The 22642-nt window shown below is 40.3% G+C and overlaps 1 protein-coding gene across 1 annotated transcript in view; it reads right to left on the bottom strand.

The window, feature by feature from the left end:
- The window catches only part of LOC129728618 (sushi, von Willebrand factor type A, EGF and pentraxin domain-containing protein 1), a 254461-nt gene extending 238678 nt beyond the window's left edge, over window positions 1-15783 (bottom strand). Inside the window, exon 1 of the mRNA XM_055687067.1 lies at window positions 14507-15783. Coding sequence (XP_055543042.1) covers window positions 14507-14657 — 151 coding nt within the window. The 5' untranslated portion in view covers window positions 14658-15783. The remainder of the gene's footprint in view (window positions 1-14506) is intronic.
- Window positions 15784-22642: the final 6859 nt, after the last annotated feature.

Here is a 22642-nt window from a genome sequence, read left to right as displayed (position 1 = left end):
AAAAATTCATTCAATTTTGTTGTTTTGTATTCAGCACTTTCCTCTACCAGTCTTGCGTAACCAATCAATCGAGAATTCGGTTCTCTCAAAATAACAAGGTGAGGTTCTTTTACCATCCTACTATGATACTTACCATCAATTTTTTCTCTTTTATAAGTATCATATTTTCTGCCGTCGAATGAAAACGCTATTAAACTGGAATCATCAAACCTTTTGCGGAGCACTATTCGTCTGCATTTCTCTCTTTCTCTACGAACTTTCGATTTATCCATGATGAGAGGTTCGCCATGCTGATCGTTTATTTCAAAATCTTTGAAAAGACTGGTTGCCAATGCTGACGCTACTCTATCAGACACACCAAATCTGTCACACATCAAGGCAAAGTTAAAACAATCGTATCTTTCTGTGTATTGTGAACTTGTGCTTCTATTCATAACATCTTCATCAACCGTCATCGGTACGTCTACGTATGTTGTATCATCGGGATCTTCGTATGTTGGCATTGTTGGCATTGATGACGATGTCCCTTGCTCTTCAATTTCCATCAGAAATGCATCAATTGTTAGTCTTCCCTGTTTATGTTGATCGTGCATAAACTCTTTGAGGCGTTCTGGAACCAAATCGCAGTTACATTGAGCTGCCGTCAAATCGCATTTACATGCTCCAATATAAAAAATTTCGTTCAGAGTACCGGTAAACACTAAAAGGTCTCTATTCGTCTTCTTAATTTCGGCTTGGTATTTGTCAACCAATCTATTCAATTTAACAGCAACATATTTTTTTGAAATTATTTCCATACCAAGTTTTTCCCAAATTCCAACCAACCTATCTGTTACGTGATTAGAGAATTGTTTATAAGAAAACTTTTTTTGTTCTGTTTTTGCACGTTCGCTTAAGTAAAAATAATATCTCAAGATATCCAGATCGGTTGGTAAATTAATATCATTCAAATCAGAAGACACACCAAAAACAGCAACATCATGCTTGGGTATATGACTCATTGGGTTTTCGATAGCTGATGATGTTGTTGCTATTTCATCTTGCGGGTTCATTGTAAACTAAAAAAAATATATTTTGACTTTAACAATTTTCACTTTCACTTTCAGGTTTTTATTTTAGGTGTTGACTCTTTGGCGGACGATGTAGAATGATTTATGTTGACGTTTCTATCCTATACGAAACCTACACTAGTTCTACACAGAGTGAATAGATAGAGTGACGCAGAGAGAAATTCAGTCAAAACAGCAACACGGTTTTTTATGTATCCACCAAAATATTTTTCTGGCAGCCCCTTTTTGCTCAAGTTCCAGTTGACTTCAACGGAGTGTTGTTATTGTCAGAGTGAAAAGATAGTTATTGTATTTAAATTTAAAACAAGTTCGTTTGATAAAGTTTGATAGAGATAGATAAAATGAAGTGCGTTTTGTGTAATAACAAAAAACAGTAAGGAATGTGAGTTTTTTTCGGTTCCCGAAGAATCCGATTGTGAGGAAACAGTGGATGGATTTTTGTTGCCTTCCAGCAGACTATTTCATTGACGAAAACACCCGACTTTGCAGTGTTCGTTTGGTTTTTCTGGTTTCAGACTCTGCGTCACTCTATTTATTCACTCTGGTTCTACAGTGTGCGTGGGAACAGTGGAAACGGAGCGTCCGTGCGTGGTAGCTGTTGTGGTAGCATACCAGCGGTGCTCGCCTGACTGGTCGAAATAAAAATATTACATATGATGTAACAGAGTGATATACGATTTTATGTTCAAAAGGACGCCAACTGCAAACGCCATCTGCAATGAGAATGGCTCAGAAATATGTGTAATTGTGTATGTATGCGCTGAAGACTCAGGACCGAATCCCATGCGAAGCAGGAGAAAACAAAAATCCAAAAACAAAAAAAACATTTTTTTCCTAGAAACTTCATTTGTGCGGAAAAATAATAGCCATTTCACTGATTTTTGTCATATAAAGTGCCAAAAATGGGGATTTTTTGATATTTTTTGATATTTTTGTATGGGAGACCCCCTAGGGGGGTCCCAGGGGGGTAACACTAGCATGGGTGGGTCGGCCCTCCAAAGTTAGTGGGGGTCGGTCATACATTTGGACTCGATTGGGGCACTCTAAATGGGTCAAAACAGGATTTTTTGAAATTTTGACCTTTTAAGTACCTACACGTTAGTACAAGGGACATCAGAATTCATTTTAGAGGTATAGTTTTTTGAGCAACGTATCTTGTTTTGATCCCTAGAATCCGAAAATCATATGTGCCTAAGCGATTTTTTGATCCCCTACAAATCGACAAATCGAACCGCCCTAATATATATATATATATATATATATATATATATATATATATATATATATATATATATATATATATATATATATATATATATATATATATATATATATATATATATATATATATATATATATATATATATATATATATATATATATATATTATCAGCACTTATGGCAACCAAAATTAATAGTTTGTGATAATGAGGTTGCTTCAATCACCAGAAATTCGAGGCTTAACGTTGAAACTTATTTTACACCCTCCGGACGTAGTGAGGTGAATGGCATCGTAGAACGGTTCCATTCAACTCTTGCAGAAATTTTCCTTTGCGTACGACAGAAGTATAATGACATGTCAGCAAAGGAACTGTATAGAATAGCGACTTCATTATACAACGACACCATCCATTCGGCAACTAAATTAAAACCCACCGAGGTGTTTTTTGGAGTCAGAGAAGGTGATGGAAGGCCTTTGTATCTTGAAACCATCTTGGAAAATAGAAACGCGATTTTCGATGACGTCATCAATAAAATTCAAAATTATCAAAATAAAACCAGGGAACGCCGTAACATTGAGAGAGAAGAGGAACCACCTTTAATCGAGGGCGAAACTATTTATAACAAAATACAAGGCCCCAACCAAACCAAAATTTAGAAAACAAAAGGTCAAACAGAACATTAGAAAAACTTTTATAGATCAGCGAAACATTAGTATCCATAAAACAAAAATAAAAAAGAAAAAGGAAAACTTAGGGATTATTTCGAAACAACCAGTCACAATCAAATACATAGTAATACTAACCCTTACTAATCTTAATAATATTATGATAATTTCAGAAAACGATGTTAATACTGGTACTACTCACGATAACCGCGAGTCAAGCACAATTTCTAATAATCAATAATTTACACACGAACCCACTGTTGTTGATAAGAGAGAGACCATGCAAAATTCAAACTGGATTAGTAAAGCTTATTCATCCCATTAACTTGACAATAATTGAAGAAGCAGTTGAGAGCTTGACCAACATTTCCTATCAAAAACTTGTAAAAACTAACCCACTAACAAACGTAATACAACAAAAAATCCAACGACTATACGCAACATTTTATGGACTAAAACCAAGGAGTCATCGGAGCAAGCGATGGGATATGATTGGCACAGCATTCAAGTTTATAGCTGGAACCCCCGACGCAGTAGATTTGAGACTATTAACTACACTATGAACGATCTGATCGACCAGAATAACGCGCAGATGAAAACAAACATGCAACTAAATGTCAAAATTGCAAACCTCACGGAAACCATAAATAAGATTGTTGAAAATCTCCATGATAACAACATCGTTTTTAACGAAATAGAAGCAATAATGACAATAATAAACATCGACAGCATCAATCACCTACTCGACAATTTCCAAGACGCTATCACCCTTTCAAAAAGTTCACTAGTAAGCAATAAAATACTATCATTGCGAGAACTAAACACTCTACGAACACTTATACAAGATCAAGGAGTAGAGATGGATTTTCCTGACGAAGCACTACAATTCGTTATTCCAAAGGTAGCATTGAAAGACAATATTCTCATTTACATGCTTAACGTCCCTCAACTGGAGAACAAAACATCAGATATCATGAGGATTTACCCGCTAGTAAATGACAATCGAATTCTACATCAATACCCAACACATATTATAAAGAGAGGTAACAACCTTTACACTACAGAAAAACCCGAAGACTTTGTTGTACTAAATGATGAATGTCTGGCCACTCTAATCCATGGAAGACAAGCGACATGCAGTTACACTATACAAAACAAAACATCGCAACAGCCAATCACAGAAAATTCAATCTTGATCACTAACGCTAAGGCTCAAACTATACAATCTACCTGTGGACCAGATAATAGGACCCTGAATGGCAACTTTCTCATTTCATTCGCTAACTGTACAGTAATATTCAACAATCAGCAGTTTATTAATAACGAACTGACATTCAAAGCAGACATCGTCGAAAGAGCTTTCCATAATATCGCAGTCAACTGGAAACAACATAAAACCTACGAATTGGAAAAGATTAAGAATAAAACTATCACCAATAGAAACAAACTAGAACATGTGTATCTGAAACAGAATAACTTCAACATAAAACTTTGGAGTCTCTTTGGAGGTTACGCAATTTGACAGATCATTTTCATCGTAATAATCAGCTTGATTCTCTGCAAGAAACTTTCACCCACCACAGGAAAGTCAAAATTATCAGTTTTCCGAACGGAACTTTCCGCACTTAGAGCTGGAGTAGTTAGAAACGATCAAACCTTACACCTGACGCAGCACCAGACTCAACCAAGAACATGTTAGACCAGCTAAGGAGGATACAACATATATATATATATATATATATATATATATATATATATATATATATATATATATATATATATATATATATATATATATATATATATATATATATATATATATATATATATATATATATATATATATATATATATATATATATATATATATATATATATATATATATATATATATATATATATATATATATATATATATATATATATATAGAAGTTAGAACAATTACAACTGATAATGTTATCGAACGAACACCACCGCACGCGTGGTTGGTTATAAACGCCACAAAAAAGACCGATATCACTCGGCAAACATTTCTCACAAAGCTCAATCATAGAGGCAACGTGGTCATTGATCACACCTACGTCATGGCTTCTAATAGTCAACTGTGGCTTGCAGGAATAAAGCAAGAGTAGTCAGTGCGGAGTATAACCAAAATTTGCTGAGTTTTTCGTCCAATTGTATGCTGTGCTAACTGTGCTTGGAATGCACTCATATGAGTTATATTGAGCAAGTGTTATCCATGCTTATAAGCAACTGCTAACTGAGAATATCGTATATTTTAGTCTTGCCACATGCCAGTATAAGCCTATTGTTTATCTGTGTTACTGCCTAATCCACAGTCTATTTTGTTGGTTTTTGACTGAACTAGTCAACTGTGGTCCCGAAGTAAAGAAAGCAACAGAATGTCAAAAAACGATAACAAACGGAATAAGCCGGATCATGATTCTCCGCAAAAGGAGCTGACGAATAATGAATTAGCTGCGATGATTGCTGACCTGAGTCGAACTATGCAAGATCAACTAAATAAACTTGGCACGGATCTTCGATGCGAGCTTGGCAAAGGACTCGATTTGATCAAGGAAGATATCGCTACGATGAATGTGAGGTTGTCGTATACAAACGAAAAAGTGAACGAAAACACAAATGCTATATCCAGAGCCCTTCTTTCTAATGATCTCATCGTTAGTGGCGTACCATATACGTTGAATGAAGATTTGCTACATTATTTTCGCTGTTGGTGTCAAATACTGGGTTATAGTGATGCTGAAATTCCGATGGTTGATGCTCGCCGTTTATCTAAAATACCTGTACGAGTAGGTAGTACCAGTCTTATTCTCATTCAGTTTGCCATAACCAATCAACGAAATTACTTTTTTGGAAAATACTTACGAGTTCGATCGTTAACCCTCTCAAATTGGTTTCAAATCAGATCAACGAGTCTACGTCAATGAAACCTAACACCGGTTGCCAGGAAACTAAAATCTAAAGTGATGGAACAGAAGCCTAACGGAAAGTTGCAAAACGTTTATTCTCGAGGGGGTGTCATTTTCGTAAGGTGGCCAAATGCTGAGCAAGATCAACCTGTTAACTGTGTAGACGAGCTGGTTCAGGATACATCTTAAAAGAAAAACAGTATAACATAAAACCCCTGTCCTAATGATAGTCAATGTTCCTTCCGTTCCGTCCCTGATATTCCTTTGTCTCCTCTCCTAAAAGTCAATCAGTTATAACCTATCCTTGCATATTTTTCTAATCCCGCCTTTCCAATCCTCAGCTCTCCATATATCCCCTCCTGAAAGTTATAATTGGTGAAGCTGTTTCTGCTGGAGTTGCATTGTGGGCTGCAATGCAATGCGTCCCTATACTGGATTTTTTTTTACTGATGCTGCCTGCTGCCCTCCGCGGATACTGAATATTATGATTATCGGGATTATCGCACAGATGAAAATCGTGATCATTGGAGGAATGTTACTGCTTGTATTGTTGCTGTTGGTTGCTGCTGAATTTAAAATTACAATAATTAGGGGAGAACCACACAAGACGCACCAGTTGGGTAAGATGGCCCATGCTTTTAATTTCGAAAAATACTTACACATGTGGCTTTTTATGCCAAATTCTTCGCTATTCTCATAAAATCCCAGCTTCTGTACAGTTCTCATATAAAAAAGTGTGCCATAATGACTAAAATACTCAATAAACTGTGCAATTGGCTGTGGCTCTGTCCAACATGTAATTATTCATGAATTTTATTTAAGCTTTTAAGATTAACTGACTTGTAAATAATACGAAAAACTATGGTTCTCCTAACGCTTACACTTTTGGAACTTATAATACTATGAGTATTTCAACTTCTTTCACTAACGTCCAATAATGAGACGCTAACCGAACATATCTTATTAGAAATAAGTTTAAACAGCATCAAAGTGCTATTAGGTGTGTTTTACAACCCGCCTCATAATGATTGCTCCAATTACATGAACGATCTTTTTTCTGATTTCAAGTACCAATATGAAAACACTATTCTGTTAGGTGATTTTAATACTAACCTTTTGGATTCCAGTTCAAAAAAAACGAAACGGTTCGAAAGTTTTATGTCAAACTTTTCGTTTGTATCTTCTGGGACTCTTCCAACGCACTATCATAGGACGGGTACTTCACACATTGATCTGATGTTATCAAATCGAAAAGATTTTGTTTTACGATTCAATCAAATCAGTGTTCCTTTTATGTCTAACCATGATATGCTGTTTGCTCCACTAGACATTGATACAACTACCACCAATGAATTCATTCAATATCGAGACTACAAACTTTTAAATCCATCAACAATCATTAATTTATACAACAGAATACCATGGGATGATTTCTATAGAGAAAAAGATTCCAAAATTCTTGTAGATTTCTTCAACAATAACATTAGACAACTTTATAACCAAATCGTTCCCCTGAAAACGTTTAAAAAGAGATCAAAATATAATCCTTGGTACAATTCTGAAATTTCCAAAGCGATTGTAGATAGAAACATAGCATACCAAAAATGGAAAACGTTTAAACTAGAAAGCCAACATGAAATTTTCAAACGTTTGCGCAATAGGGTTACTTATTTGATTGTGGATGCTAAGAGGAAATTTTCAATGAAAAATTTTCGAGTGAGCTAGATTCAAGTAACATCTGGAAGCAATTTGCTTCACTTGGGATAAAGAGGAAGAATGCCATTCAAAACACTAACTCATCGCCGGATGAAATCAATCGTCATTTTATAAGTTGTTTCTCTAATACAGATCATATAAGCCCGATACCTTTCAGTACTTTATCAGATAGATTCAAGTTTAGCCCCGTTTTAGAATACCACATTGTAAATGCAATTTACGAGATAAAATCCAACGCAGTTGGTCTTGATAACATACCTATTAAATTTATAAAAGCAATTCTACCATTATTGTTAAAACCAGTGGTGGGCACCATTCCGCTAATTCGCTAATTCGCTAATTAGCGACGCTCAAATTCAGTTAGCGATTTAGCGATTTCCCTAATTTTTGACCTGGTTAGCGAAACTGTTAGCGTCGCTAAAATTTTGGCCTTCGAAACGCTAATCGCTAATTTGCTAAATTTTGTGGAGAAGCGACAATAGAAATATTTAGAAAAACTGTGAATTGCTGATGGCTCTTGTCAGTTTTTTTACCCTAGAATGGAGTTCCAGTTATCGTACAAGCCACAGGAGCATTTTGAAAAACAAGCACAAGGTCTAGATTGAATTTTTGGCACACCAAGAACTTTGATGAATTGCAATGCGCTTGAAATTATGACAACTTTGGTTCTATTTTTTCGATTCAGATAATAATTGAATTTTCATGAAAACATTCCTAAGAGTATCTATTTTCAATGCAAACTAAATAACTTTTGTTATTCTTGTTTTTACAAAATCAAATATGAATACCGTTTCGTGAACCTCTTACTGTAAATAGCTTTAAAAAGTAATTGTTTTCGTTTATTTAACCAAAACAGATCGAAATGGTCCAAATCTTACAAAACATGAGCAAAAAATATAGCGATATGACTATTTACATATTAATAAGTTAGCGATTAGCGATTAGCGAAAGTTCCGCTAATGTGGGTTTAGCGTTTGGCGTTTAGCGATTATCGAGCTAAATTTTCCGGTTGGCGACTTAGCGATTAGCGTCGCTAAATTTTCGGTTAGCGGTGCCTACGACTGGTTAAAACCAATATGCCATTTATTCAACCAAATTATTATAAGTAATTCATACCCTAGTCAGTGGAAAGTTTCTAAAGTGATACCGATTAAGAAAAAATCGACGAGTAACAGCCTTGAAAATATGCGACCAGTTAGTATTCTCTGTGCGTTATCTAAGGCATTTGAGAGAATTTTGAAAAATCAAGCTACTGTATACACTAATGACAAAAATTTATTGCATCCATGTCAGTCAGGCTTACAGTACCAAAACGGCGATGCTTAAGGTTTGTGACGACATCGGGTTCATTCTCGATAAGAGTTCTGCTACCGTTCTGGTTTTGTTGGGTTTTTCCAAAGCGTTCGATATAATCTATCTAAACATATAAAAATGCAGCTCTGTCTGTCTGTCTGTCTGTTTGTCAGTCTGTCTGTCTGTCAGTCTGTCTGTCTGTCTGTCTGTCTGTCTATTTGTCTGTCTGTCTGTCTGGCGTGAAATTTTGTATATAGGGGTTTTAGTGACTAAGATAGTTCGAGACCACTCCCCCTTCTGCAAGGGAGGGGTCCCATACAAATAAAACAAAAATTTCTGCACATCTCGAAAACTAACCAAGCAAATGGAACCAAATTTGGCATGTGAATGTTTTTAGAAGTAACAAATATGTCCATGTTGGTTCGACACCCTTCCATCCTCTGGAAAAGAGGGGTCTCATACAAATGAAACACAAATTTCTGCACATCTCGAGAACTAATTAGGTAAATGGAACCAAATTTGGCATGTGGATGTTTTTAGGAGTAGCAAATATGTCCATGTTAATTCGACACCCTTCCCTCTTCTGGAAGGGAGGGGTCCCATACAAATGAAACACAAATTTCTGCACATCTCGAGAACCAACCAAGTAAATAGAACCAAGTTTGGTAGGTAAATGTTTTTAGAGGTAAAAAATATATCCATAATGGTATGAAACCCCTCCTTCTTCTACAAGGGAGGGGTCCCATACAAATAAAATACGAATTTCGCACAGCTCGAGAACCAATGAACCAAATACAGCCAAATTTGGTATGTGCATGTTTTTAGAGGTAACAAGTATGTCCATAGTGGTTCGACACCTTCCCTCTTCTGTGAGGGAGGGGTTCATAACAAATGAAACACAAATTTCTGCTTATCTCGAGAACTAACCAATTAAATGGAACCAAATTTGGCAGGTGATTGTTTTTAGGGATAACAAATATAATGGTTTGACACCCTTCTCCCTTCTATAAGGGAGGGGTCTCGAGGACCAATTAAGCTAATATAACCAAATTTAGCAGGTGAATGTTTTTAGGTGTAACAAACCTGTCCATAATGTTTCCACACCCTTCCTTCTTCTGGCATGTCTCCAAATACCATTTCGAAATCCAAGATGGCGACTTCTCGTTTCTGAAAAATAGCGGCAAATGACCTTATACCACCGAACATGGGTATTTCCGGAATTGTTTTGATGCACTGAAGCCACAAATCGACCTCAGACAACATTTCGAATTGTAAGATGGCGACTTCCGGTGTCTGGAAAACAGCCGAAAATGACCAAATACAACCCAATATCAGTGTTTCTTCAACCAGATTGACGCTCAGATGCCAAAAATTGTCTACTAATGCCAATGTGAAATCCTAGATGGCGACTTCCGGTTTCTGTAAAACAGCGGCAAACGACCAAATACCACCCAATATGGGTATTTCCGGGATTGTTATGATGCACTGAAGCCACAAATCGACCTCAAAAAATATTTTGAATTGTAAGATGGCGACTTCCGGTAACTGAAAAACAGCCTAAAATGATCAAATACCACTCAATATGAGCGTTTCTTTAACCAGATTGACACACGGAGGCCCGAAATTATTTAAAATCCAAGAGTATCTCTGGAACGAGAATGAAGCTGAAAATTGACCTCAGACACCATTATGAATTGTAAGATGGCAACTTCCGGTTTCTAAAAAACAGCCAAAAATGGCCGATTTCCATACAAAATGAGTATCTTGGGAACACAGGAGCTAGCATCGACCACAAACATCATTTTGAATTCGAAGATGGTGACATCCGGTTTCTGGAAAACAACCGAAAATATGGGTGTTTCTTAAACCAGAATGACCCTCAGGGGCCAGAAATTGTCTCCAAATGCCATTTTTGAATCCAAGATGGCGACTTACGGTTCCGGATCACCGGATCCAGAATGATGCGAGGAGCCATAAATTGACCTTAGACAACAGTTTGAATTGAAAAATGGCACTTCTGGAAAACAGCCGAAAATAACCCAATACTACTACATATGGATAAGTCCGTAATCGAAATGATGTAAAGAAGCCAAGCATTGACTCTAGACACCATTTTGAATTAGAAGATGACCTCTTTCAGTTTCTGGAAAACAACGCAAATAACTGAAATGCACCCAATATATATCCGGAATAGAGGTCATGTACAAAAGCCAAAAGTTTAGGATGTTGCCATTCCGATAAAACCAATTATTTTTAAACGATATAATCGAATCGCAAGGAATCGATAAATTTGAATTGTTTAAAATTATTAAATTAAACACTAAAATAGGCGGGACGAAGTTTCCCGGGTCAGCTAGTATCTCATAAAAACCTGTGCCATAAGCTGATGAACACTTTTGGCTTTTCTCATAACGCAATGGAACTTATTCGTTTTTATTTGCAAAACAGATACCAGAGGGCCTTGATATTCTTTCTGAGCCTTTGGCAATTAGTTCTGGAGTACCACAAGGCTCAGTGCTTGGCCCCTTATTATTTTTGCTTTACATTAACGATCTACCACTGGTTACCCATCGATGTGGTGTTCATCTGTTCGCGGACGACGTCCAACTCTATTTTGAATACTCAGGTTCCGAGAATCTTCAAGTAGCTGATTTAATAAATAAAAACTTATCTGATATCGCAATTTGGGCCAAAAATAATTCCCTTGTTTTAAACACCAACAAAACGCAAGTAATTTTCATTTCCCGTTCGAAACGCAATGTTTCAAAACCACGAATTTTTCTAGATGGAAGTGAGATTGAATACTCGAGAAATGTAACAAGCTTAGGAGTAACTAACTATTCAAGAAAATTTTGAATGGGATTCATTCATCTCTAAGCAATGCGGAAAAGTGTACGCCTCGTTGAGATCACTCCGTTCCAAAACGTTTTTTCTAAGCCCCGCAACGAAATTAATTTTGTTCAAGAGTTTAATATATCCGCATTTTGTTTTTTGCGATTTCATTTTCACGCAAGCCACTTCACATTGTCTAAATCGCTTGAGGGTTGCTTTAAATTGCTGTATCAGATTTATCTATAATCTAAACCGTTTTTCACATGTGTCACGTTACCAGTCTGCGCTGCCAGGTTGTTTTTTTTTTTGAATTTTGTAAAGTACCGCCCTGTAGATATGGTACTTGAACGAAGTGTCCGCAACAGGATCTACTGCTCGGAATTCGCGTTCTCCCGATTTCGGCCACCGCACCTCTTGGATAGCTGCAACCTCCACATTCACCTTTCGCAGCTCTCTAGCCAGGATATTGCGCGTGCCGGTTCGAGTAGAGTCCTTACATTCCAAGTACCGAGTTCCCAATAATCGTTGTCCTTTTTCGTTCGCCTAGGTCCATGCCGACTATTCCGTTCCGTATTTATATCTGGATTATTCGTAGTATTTAATATTCAGTTTGCTGCCTTACTAGGGCTGCGATACCTAGTATCGCGACGGGGCTGCCGTCTTTGATATAGCTGGCAAGACACCGCGTTTCATGATTCAGCCGCCCGCTCCGGTTCAGACGCTGTTATACGCCGCCCCTAACATGGGGAAACAGCCGCGTACGTTCCCCCTTCCCAGTCAGCATACGACCAAAGTTTCCACCGGGGTTGGTTACCCGATCTCCGCTATGGTTACTCGTATCCCGGTCGGCACCACGTGGAGGTTGGGATAGGAGTTGCTGGACAGAGGTGAATGACCACAATGGGATCTCAAGTGACACTTGTTTAACCATTCGCCAACCAAAAAAGGCCATCGCCTGGACTGTAGCAATTATCGGGGCATAACTCTTCTCAATACCGTGTACGAAATTCTCTCCCGCATCCTGTTCCACAGACTGAGGCCGTTGCAGGAGACCTTTGTTGGCGAGTACCAATGCGGTTTTCGAGGGGGACGCTCTACGACGGACCAAATGTTTACCTTGCGACAAATCCTCGATAAATTTTGAGAATACAACTTGCAGACGCACCATCTGTTCATAGACTTCAGGGCAGCGTACGATTCAGTCAAGAGAAATGAGTTATGGCAGATTATGATTGAACATGGCTTCCCTACAAAGCTGACTAGGCTGATACGTGCCGCCCTTGAAGGTTCTACATCAAGCGTCAGGATAGCCGGTGAGATATCGGACTCGTTCGTGACGTTAGATGGTTTGAAGCAGGGTGACGGGCTGTCGAACTTATTGTTCGACATCGCATTGGAGGGTGCTATACGGAGGGCTGGTGTGCAGAGAAGCGGCACCATCATTACGAAGTCACACATGCTTCTCGGTTTTGCGGACGATATCGACATCATTGGTATCAACCGTAGAGCTGTGGAAGAGGCCTTTGGACCTCTCAGGAGGGAAGCTGCGAGTTTCGGGCTTCTCATAAACTCTGCCAAAACGAAATACATGGTGGCTGGCAGTGTGCGTGGTAGTCCGTCGGAGGTTGGTGGTGCGGTGGTGCGGTGGTGCGGTGGTGCAAGATGGGGAAACATTTGAAGTAGTCGACGAATTTATTTACCTGGGAACATTAGTGACATGTGACAACGAGGTTAGCCGTGAGATAAGGAGGCGGATAGCAGCCGCAAACAGGGCCTTCTACGGACTACGTAACCAGCTAAGGTCCCGCAGTCTGCAAATCCGTACTAAACTTGCACTCTATAAAAAACTGATTCTTCCGGTGGCTTTCTACGGCCATGAATCATGGACGCTGAAAAAGGCTGATCGGCGAGCACTTGGTGTTTTTGAGCGTAGGATTTTGCGTTCAATCCTTGGCGGCGAACTAGAAAATGGTGTTTGGCGCAGACGCATGAACCATGAAGTGTACCAGAGGCATACAAATCGGCGGATATAGTCAAGCGGATAAAACACGGCAGGCTTCAGTGGGCTGGGCATGTAGCGAGAATGCCGGCAAGCGAAGGCTATATTTAGCAGGAATCCCGATAAGGTCGTCGACTTCGGGGTAGACCCCGCACTCGTTGGATGTGTGCTGTCGACGAGGATGCACGCGAAATAGGTGTTAGGGGCGATTGGAGGATAGCAGCCCAAGATCGAGGGACATGGCGACGTATTCTGGATTCGGCACTGGATCAATAATCGGTCTGTCGCCTTAAAAGTAAAGTAAGTAAAGTACCGCCCTGTTGTACTGCTTCGTAATATTGTATATAACAAAACTCCTTTTTACCTTCAGTCAAAATTCAATATTTCAAGTACTCGAAGAGGTAGAAAGTTTATTGTTCAACGTTGTAGGATTGCCTACTATAATAGCTCCATTTTTGTAAGAGGAATAATATTATGGAATTCTATTCCAAATAATTTACAAACTATGAGCTCAAAAATAGGTTTTAAGAGGGAATGTGTAGAGTATTTTAATAATTTAACAAATTAGTATTTTATTAGTTTATTGTAGAGCTTTTAATGGATAGAATATTCGTTTCTTTTGTAATTCCTGCCGCTAGTTTCAAAACGAGAACACAAAAGACAGTTGTCTTAAGTTCGGTAATAAATATAATAAATAAATAAATAAATAATCGGTGGAATGTAAATCATATTAATAAAAAACTTCCGATCTTTGATTGTAGAACAGACACTTACTTGTTCTGTATTTCGCCCATGTGTGGTTTCTACGACACGGCAAACAGCGATTGGGACACCGCCAAATCGGGATTTGAAGCTGTTGATAGCGCTGCGATCGCAACGAAAAACATGATATGCCAAACCGAATAGCTGTTGTGTAGTGATGCATTCGTCTAAACCAGTCTCAGTCATTATTATGACGTCAAAGCCGCTATCTATCTCCGCTAGCAGTAGATCGGTGGTTTTCGTTCTCAAACTGCGGACGTTTTGGTAGTAGATTCTAATATCGTTATCGCTATGCTTTACCTGAGCCGGAATGCTGGAATGTGAAGAGAAATCAGGCATCGGACGTTCATAATGACGATAATACTTGCCTGACACAGGACCGGGACGATGGCGATGGCGGATGTCAGCAGGGATCGTGACTGTGACGGAGGGGTCAGGGGCTTCCATAATGCTTGATTAAGGGTGTTTTGAATCCAAAACGGCAACAGATGAAGAAATTATTGTTGTTATTGCGCAGGTTGTCGTTCCCAGTTTTTTGGTTGATCAACGAATTGTCGAAACAGCAGTCCGGCAGGCCAAGATGATGCATCCTACCTTTACCTTTCAATTCCGGACTCAGTCCAACCTTGTAGGATACGAAAGACAAACCAGTAACATCTTTTCCTTTTGGTACTAAACGTATCACATCCATTGCTTCTGGTACGATCAAACAGCCGGATACAATTTTCTGAACATCAGCATCCGTGATGAGAGGGCTCAAACCAGACAGATACAGCTAAAACTTTTTTACGTTTTGCATAATTGTAGGCACAGTTAGATCGCTCAAATCGACATTGTTCGTGCCGCAGCTAGACGTTGCTAGCGAATCTGGTTTATCATCAATCAGTCTTCGTTACATATTCTTTTCTGGCCATACCGGCGTATTAGTTGTTGGCCATACGGGCTGGGATGGTGTACTTGTAAGAGTATCGATTTTATTGCTAAGCGCCTCAACAGCACTAGATAGCTGATGTACTTGCGCCGGTAGGTCAGTCATATTAGACGGCACGGATGCAATGTACGAACGAATACTGCGGCCGTTTATTTCTTCTCTACACGATGAACATATAAGAAGCAATTTTCTCTGTGTGAAGGCTTCTTTCAAGCCGCGGGAATTTATACCGCAACAGTTCTGGCTGATATAGAGAAAGGCTTCACAAAAGCCGCAACGCAAGGGCTCGAGATCATTTATTTCGTGCTTGCATTCGCCGCATTGTTTTTTTTATTGCGCTTTGTGGAGATTCCGCTACACACGAACAGTAAAGAGCTGAAGTAGGTTGTCAAAAACTTGACGAAGGAAGCCACCAAAAGCAGATACGTTTATTTTCTATTCCGAACCAAACACTGGAAACCAACAAAATTATCATTTTACTAACGAATGCAAACGAACAGTCGAGTGGTTTTGTGATGTCGCAATTATAAAACGATTACCGAATAAAAAACACAAGTTATAAATATCTAACAGTTGATTTCACTAGCAGCTATCTGTAAAAAATCGCGCGACGCAGATCGAGAGCTGTTTACGGTGCAACTTAACGAAAGTAGTATGATACTCAGAGGCCAAAAATCAACTTCAGACGCCATTTTAAATTTTTAGATAATAGCGTCCAGTTTCATTACCCAACGTGAGTTTTCCTGGAACCGGGATAATGCTTAGAGGCCGGGAATGAACTTCATACTTCATTTTGAAATCCAATCTTGCGACTTATGGTTTCTGGGAAACAACCTTAAATTGCCAAATTCAATCCAATATAGGTATATTCGCACTTTGCGTCCAAGAATATTAATGTTGTACTTGAAGTTATAATCTAAACATATAAAAATGCAAGGGGGCCGAGAAAGGTGACTAAGATAGTTCGAGACCCTTCCCTCTTCTGGAAGGGAATGGTCCCATACAAATAAAACACTAATAAATGGAACCAATTTTGACATGTGGATGTTTTTAGTAGTAACAAATATTTCCACATTGGTTCGATACCCTTCCCTCTTCTGGAAGGGAGGGGTTCCATACAAATGAAACACAAATTTCTGCACATCCCGGAAACTGACCTAGTAAATGGAATCAAATTTGGCAGGTGGATGTTTTAGGGGTAGCAAATATATCCATAATAGTTTGACACCCCTTTCTCTTCTATAAGGGAGGGGTCCCATACAAGTTAAAAACTAATTTCTGCACATCTCAACAACTAGCCAAGTAAATGAAACCAAATTTGGCAGTTGGATGTTTAAGGGGTAGCAAATATATCCATAATAGTTTGACACCTCTCTCTCTCTCCTATAAGAGAGGGGTCCCAAACAAATGAAACACAAATTTCTGCACATCTCAACAACTAGCCAAGTAAACGAAACCAAATTGTGCAGGGAGATTATTTTAGGTTACCCCCCCCCCTCAAATATATCCCTAACAGTTTGGCACCCCCCTCTCTTTTATAAGAGAGGGATCCCATACAAAAAAATAAAACAAAAATTTCGCACAGCTCGAGAAGCAATCAACCAAATACAACCAAATTTGGCAGGTGAAGGTTTTTAGAAGTAACAAATATGTCCATTATGTTTCGACACTCCTCCTTATTTTGAAAGAGAGTGACAGACGCCATATATATATACATATATATATATATATATATATATATATATATATATATATATATATATATATATATATATATATATATATATATATATATATATATATATATATATATATATATATATATATATATATATATATATATATATATATATATATATATATATATATATATATATATATTTTTTTTTTTTTTTTTTGTTTCTTGTATGGATTTCCTCACTGCGACCAGAATCGTAGATCTATAGTGAGATATGCCAGGGTGTCTGCTGTATCCCGCACTTCTGTTAGCAATACCGCTATTGAGAAGTGGCATGCTTATTATTATTGTTTATCAGTGCTTGTGTGTAATGTGATACTCTTCCTTACACGTTTACTATTCTACTATACCGATACTCGTTCCTCTTGCCAAATATCACCAATTACACTGTGCTACAGCGATTTAGAACTTCTGGAGTGACCTAGTGTAGGTTGTAGGTCTTGTTGAGTGTACTATTCGCTCATACTAGAAATTTTCCAAACACCCCCAAAATCTGAAGTTATGGTCAAAATTCGGTTTTTTGAACCTGAGCGCATATAATATTTTTTAACTCACTCATTTATCAACCGATTTTCAATATGAAAGCTGTTTTAGAAAGAGGACAAATGAAGATTTTAAAATATACACAGGTTTTTACTAATGTCAACAAAACATGTTGAGTTATTTGAGTTTAAATCTAATTTTTTAGATTTTTTTACGAAATTTTACAATTTAATTTCAAATTTGCCGGCTATTTTTGTGAGAAACAGACCACAAATATACTTTAATTTTGAAAGTATATTCAATTCCGAATCAAATGAAAGTAGTTTTGTGAAAATCGGTTGATATTTGGCTAAGTAATTTATTTTTTAAGAAAACCAGAATTTTTGGCTTCTATCGCACAATTATTTCACGGAATTTACAGGGTTTACGTGCTTAGGCGAGATGTAATTTTCATTGGCTCCTGTGTCTACTAAAAATTTCAGGTCGCCTTTAGTTGTCTGAATTTTGAAATATGGAATGAAATTGTTTTTTATGTTTTTGCTTTTCCTTTGTGACCAGAAGAAAATTTAACTCGTCTCCCTCAAAATATGCTGTATGCATTGCCAAGATTCTAAACGCTGAACTGGATTCCCCGAAGTTGCTGTCATTGATGAATTTCCGTGCATCTCAACGTATGCTGAGGCCCTCTTCGATGCTTTTGAACCAATTCCATCGCACGAACTATGGTTATTATGAACCTGTTGCCTTTTGTGTGAGAACATTCACGAGTGTCGAGCATCTTTTTGATTTTGGTGTGCCTAGTCATATTTTTAAACGTAGGTTAACTAATTCTAGTTACTTTTAATGATTATCCTTTTTCATTAAGACTTTATGTCAGATGATGCACTTAGAAATAAACAAACAAACAAATATATATATATATATATATATATATATATATATATATATATATATATATATATATATATATATATATATATATATATATATATATATATATATATATATATATATATATATATATATATATATATATATATATATATATATATATATATATATATATTTATTATATATATATTTATTTATTTTATTTTTTTTTTTTTGTTTCAGGTGAAGGGGAAATTTGCATCCAAACCCCTGAGTCGACCAACCTCAGGGAGTGTGGGGTTGTTTTGAATCAGTGACCGGACCCACTAAAACCCCTTCAGTCTCCAGCCCATAATACTCCCCGGGACCACCGCTAGGTATTGCTTCGGGGAGCGGCTTTTGTGCTCTGTGCACCCTCTTGGTTCTTTAGGTCTTTTTGCTAACTTAGCTAACTAACCTGGAGACTGGCCGTTAGCTAACACTGGCGTGTCGGTGGTCAACCTGTCGCCTGTTTTGCAATTCTAAAACTATTTGAGAGGCGGCTGTACAAACCGCCCTCCAAATGTTTGGGTCTTTACACATCCTCCGAACTAGGTTGTCCGGAGTGGTGTCTGGCCCGCTCACTACCATCGTGTCGCTCCTCGCATGCACAAAACGAGGGCACACGAAGAAGACATGCTCAGCAGTCTCTTCCGCTTCCGCGCACTCGGGACACATGGGGGACCCCGCATGCCCGAATCTGTGTAGATACTGCCTAAAGCAACCATGGCCTGACAGAATCTGTGTCAGATGGAAGTTCACTTTTCCATGGCGCCTCCCGACCCATCCGGATACATCCGGAATAAGTCGATGCGTCCATCTACCCTTCGCGAAATTGGACCACTCCTGCTGACATCTGATCATCGAGAATGATCTTCTGGTACCTCGTATGCCCCTTGTGTCACGTTGATCAAAGCATTCTACGTCCTCCTTAATGGCTATGCTGATAGGTATCATGCCGGACAGGACGCAGATTGCGTCGTATGACACAGTTCGATACGCGCTCGCAACCCTCAGGCACATGAGCCTGTAGGTACTTTCCAACTTACTCCGATGTTTACTAGTACCTAGTGCTTTGGACCACACTGGCCCGCCGTATCTCAGTATGGACGAAGTCACGCTAGCTAGAAGTTTCCGCTTGCTGCCGTACACTGCTGAGCTATTGGACATCATGCGAGATAATGCTGCAATAGCCATTGAAGCCCTCTTACAGGCATATTCGACATGGCTCCCGAAGGCGAGCTTGTCATCGATCATCACCCCCAGCAGCTTCAGGGAGCGCTTAGAGGCGATGGTGCAATTCCCGACACTGATCAACGCCTGTTGCTTCGACTTGCAGTTATTGACAACTGAAATCTCCGTCTTATGATGCGCCAGCTCCAGTTTTTTGGAGCGCATCCAGTCCTCGACGACGCTTATAGAGTGCGAAGCCGTCAACTCAACCTCCTCGATCGACTCGCCGTAGACCTCAAGTGTGATGTCGTCCGCAAACCCAACGATCACAACCCCTTGGGAGAGCTTTAGTTTCAGCACTTAATCGTACATGATATTCCACAGTACCGGGCCCAGGATGGAACCTTGTGGAACCCCTGCGGTAATTGGGACACATTTTTGACCCTCGTCTGTGCTGTAAACTAGCACACGATTCTGGAAATAATTTTCCAGAATCCTGTACAAAGACACCGGAATGTCTAGTTTCCGAAGCGAGTGGGCTATTGAATCCCAGCTAACACTATTGAACGCATTTTTCACGTCCAACGTGACGATTGTGCAATGGCGAATGCCCCATCTTTTACGCTGGAGTGCTACCTCTGCTTTTTTGGTGACGGACAGAATAGCATCCACCTTAGACTTGCCTTTTCGGAAGCCGAACTGGTTACTCGACAGACCGTTTGCACTTTCGGTGTACCTAACCAGTCTATTGAGAATAACCTTCTCGAGCACCTCACCCGCCGTATCGAGCAGACATATCGGTCTGTATGCCGACGGGTCACCAGAAGGTTTCCCTGTCTTCGGCAATAAGACCAGCTTCTGTCGCTTCCATCTCTCTGGGAATGTACAGTCATCCAGGCACTTCTGCATGACTTCCCGGAATAGTCTGGGGGCCTCTTTGATGGCCTTCTTCACAGCCAGATTCGGAATCCCATCCAATCCCGGTGCCTTGCTCACCTTCAGGGAGTTGGCGATCGCGATGAGTTCCTCATTCGTAACCGTTTCCGTCTCCTCTGCATCGGCACGGCTAACGCCGTCACTCATATATTGGGTGTTCGGCAGGTTGGCCGACCACCTCTGGTCTGAGTTTGAGATACTGGAACGTCGGTGAAGTGACTCGCCAGCCGGAGGCCAAGGATTTGGCTCGTGGCGTGGAAAGAAACCCTCTATGATCCGCTCAAGCATCGCTGGTGATTTTTCTGCGGGCGCCATCGCACCCTTAGTCTTGGCCATCACCATCCTATAGGCGTTACCCCACGGGTTAGTGTTGGCACTAGCGCACAGTCTTTCAAAGCACGCACGTTTACTAGCTTTTATTGCACTCTTAAGCGCCGCTCTTGCGGAACTGAATGCCCCTCGACGATCTTCCCTTTCTTCGTCGGTTCGCGCACGTTGAATCCTTCTTCTCGCTTGAAGACACGCTCTGCGGAGGTCCGCTATCGCGTCGGTCCACCAGTAGACTGGTGGCCTTCCATGTCAGGCTGGCGGTTCCTAGGCATAGTGGCGTCGCACGCCCGCGAAAGTAATGCAACAAGTTGATCAGCGCTCAGGCTACGAGTTCTGCTCGCCTCGTGTTCTAGTCTAATTGCTTCCGCAAATACCTCTTCGTTGAAGTGTGATATCCTCCACCCGCGAGGAGCTGGAGTGTTGATTCTACTCGCCACATGCGGTCTCGTTTTACAGTCTACGCTATAACAGACCGCCAGATGGTCGCTATGAGTGTAGCCATCGTCTACCCTCCAGTTCGTGATCAATCCTGGACTACAGAATGTCACATCGATGATCGACTCCGCGCCGTTTTTACTGAAGGTGCTCTTCAAGCCGACGTTGGCCAGATCTATGTTGAGCTTCGCCAAAGCCTCCAACAAGATCCGGCCTCTCTGGTTTGTGCGTCGACTTCCCCACTCAGTTTCCCATGCGTTGAAGTCGCCCGCCACTACCAACGGTGATAGACCGATCAGCTCCCCGGTGGCTCGGTCGATAATCCTTGCGAACTGCTCGGTAGACCAACGAGGCGGAGCATAGCAGCTGCAGTAGTACACTCCGTTCACCTAGGCAACCGCGTATCCTTCGTTTGAAGTTGACACTATCTCTTGAACCGGGAACCTGCTCGTCGTCCATATTGCCGCCATACCGGACCCGTCCGAAATCCAGTTACCGTTTCCGGAAGGAATTCGGTAGGGGTCCGAGATTATGGCGATGTCCGACAACGACTCAGTGACTGCTTGGTATAGCAGTTGCTGAGCCGCGAAGCAGTGGTTCAAATTTAGCTGTGTCACTCTCACGCCCGTGGCTTGCTAGTCGGCTTACCGGCCGTGCACCTCGGGCCTCCCATTATGTGCTTTGCGACACGCTTCCCGGCGCACGCCAAGCACTTCGGGGGCTCTCCGCAGTCTTTGCCTTTGTGGCCTGCAGCACCGCACCGCCTGCATAGGGAGCTCCTGTCAGGCCCCTTTCAGCTAAAGGACTTGTGTCCTTGCTCGAAGCATCGAAAGCAGACCTCCGGCGGCTAGTAGATGCTGAGTGGGCACATTGACCAGCCCACTTTGAGCCTCGCTACCTTTAGCGCCTGGTTTGCGTCTACTGACGGAAGCCTGACAGTGGCGGTCTGGGTTCCTACTGGGCCTTTGCGCAGTCGAACTGCCTCTGGTGCCACAACCACTTCGCACTGCTCCTTGAGGGCATCCACGACTTCGCATGCCTCGGTGACTTCGTCCAGGTATTTGAGTTGTAGGGTTACCTGCGACGTGAGTGCCCGAACCTGCACTCTATCTCCAAGCGCCTCTTGGGCCAATGCCCGATAGGCTGGGCCCTTGTTTCTGGCTTCCTTGCGGAGCTCGACGATCATTTCACCCTTGCGGGATCGGCGGATGCT

This window comes from Wyeomyia smithii, chromosome 3, assembly GCF_029784165.1.
Source record: "Wyeomyia smithii strain HCP4-BCI-WySm-NY-G18 chromosome 3, ASM2978416v1, whole genome shotgun sequence".
NCBI lineage: Eukaryota > Metazoa > Arthropoda > Insecta > Diptera > Culicidae > Wyeomyia > Wyeomyia smithii.
The sequence above is the reverse complement of the archived record's forward strand: the minus strand, read 5'-3'. Positions and strand labels throughout refer to the sequence as shown.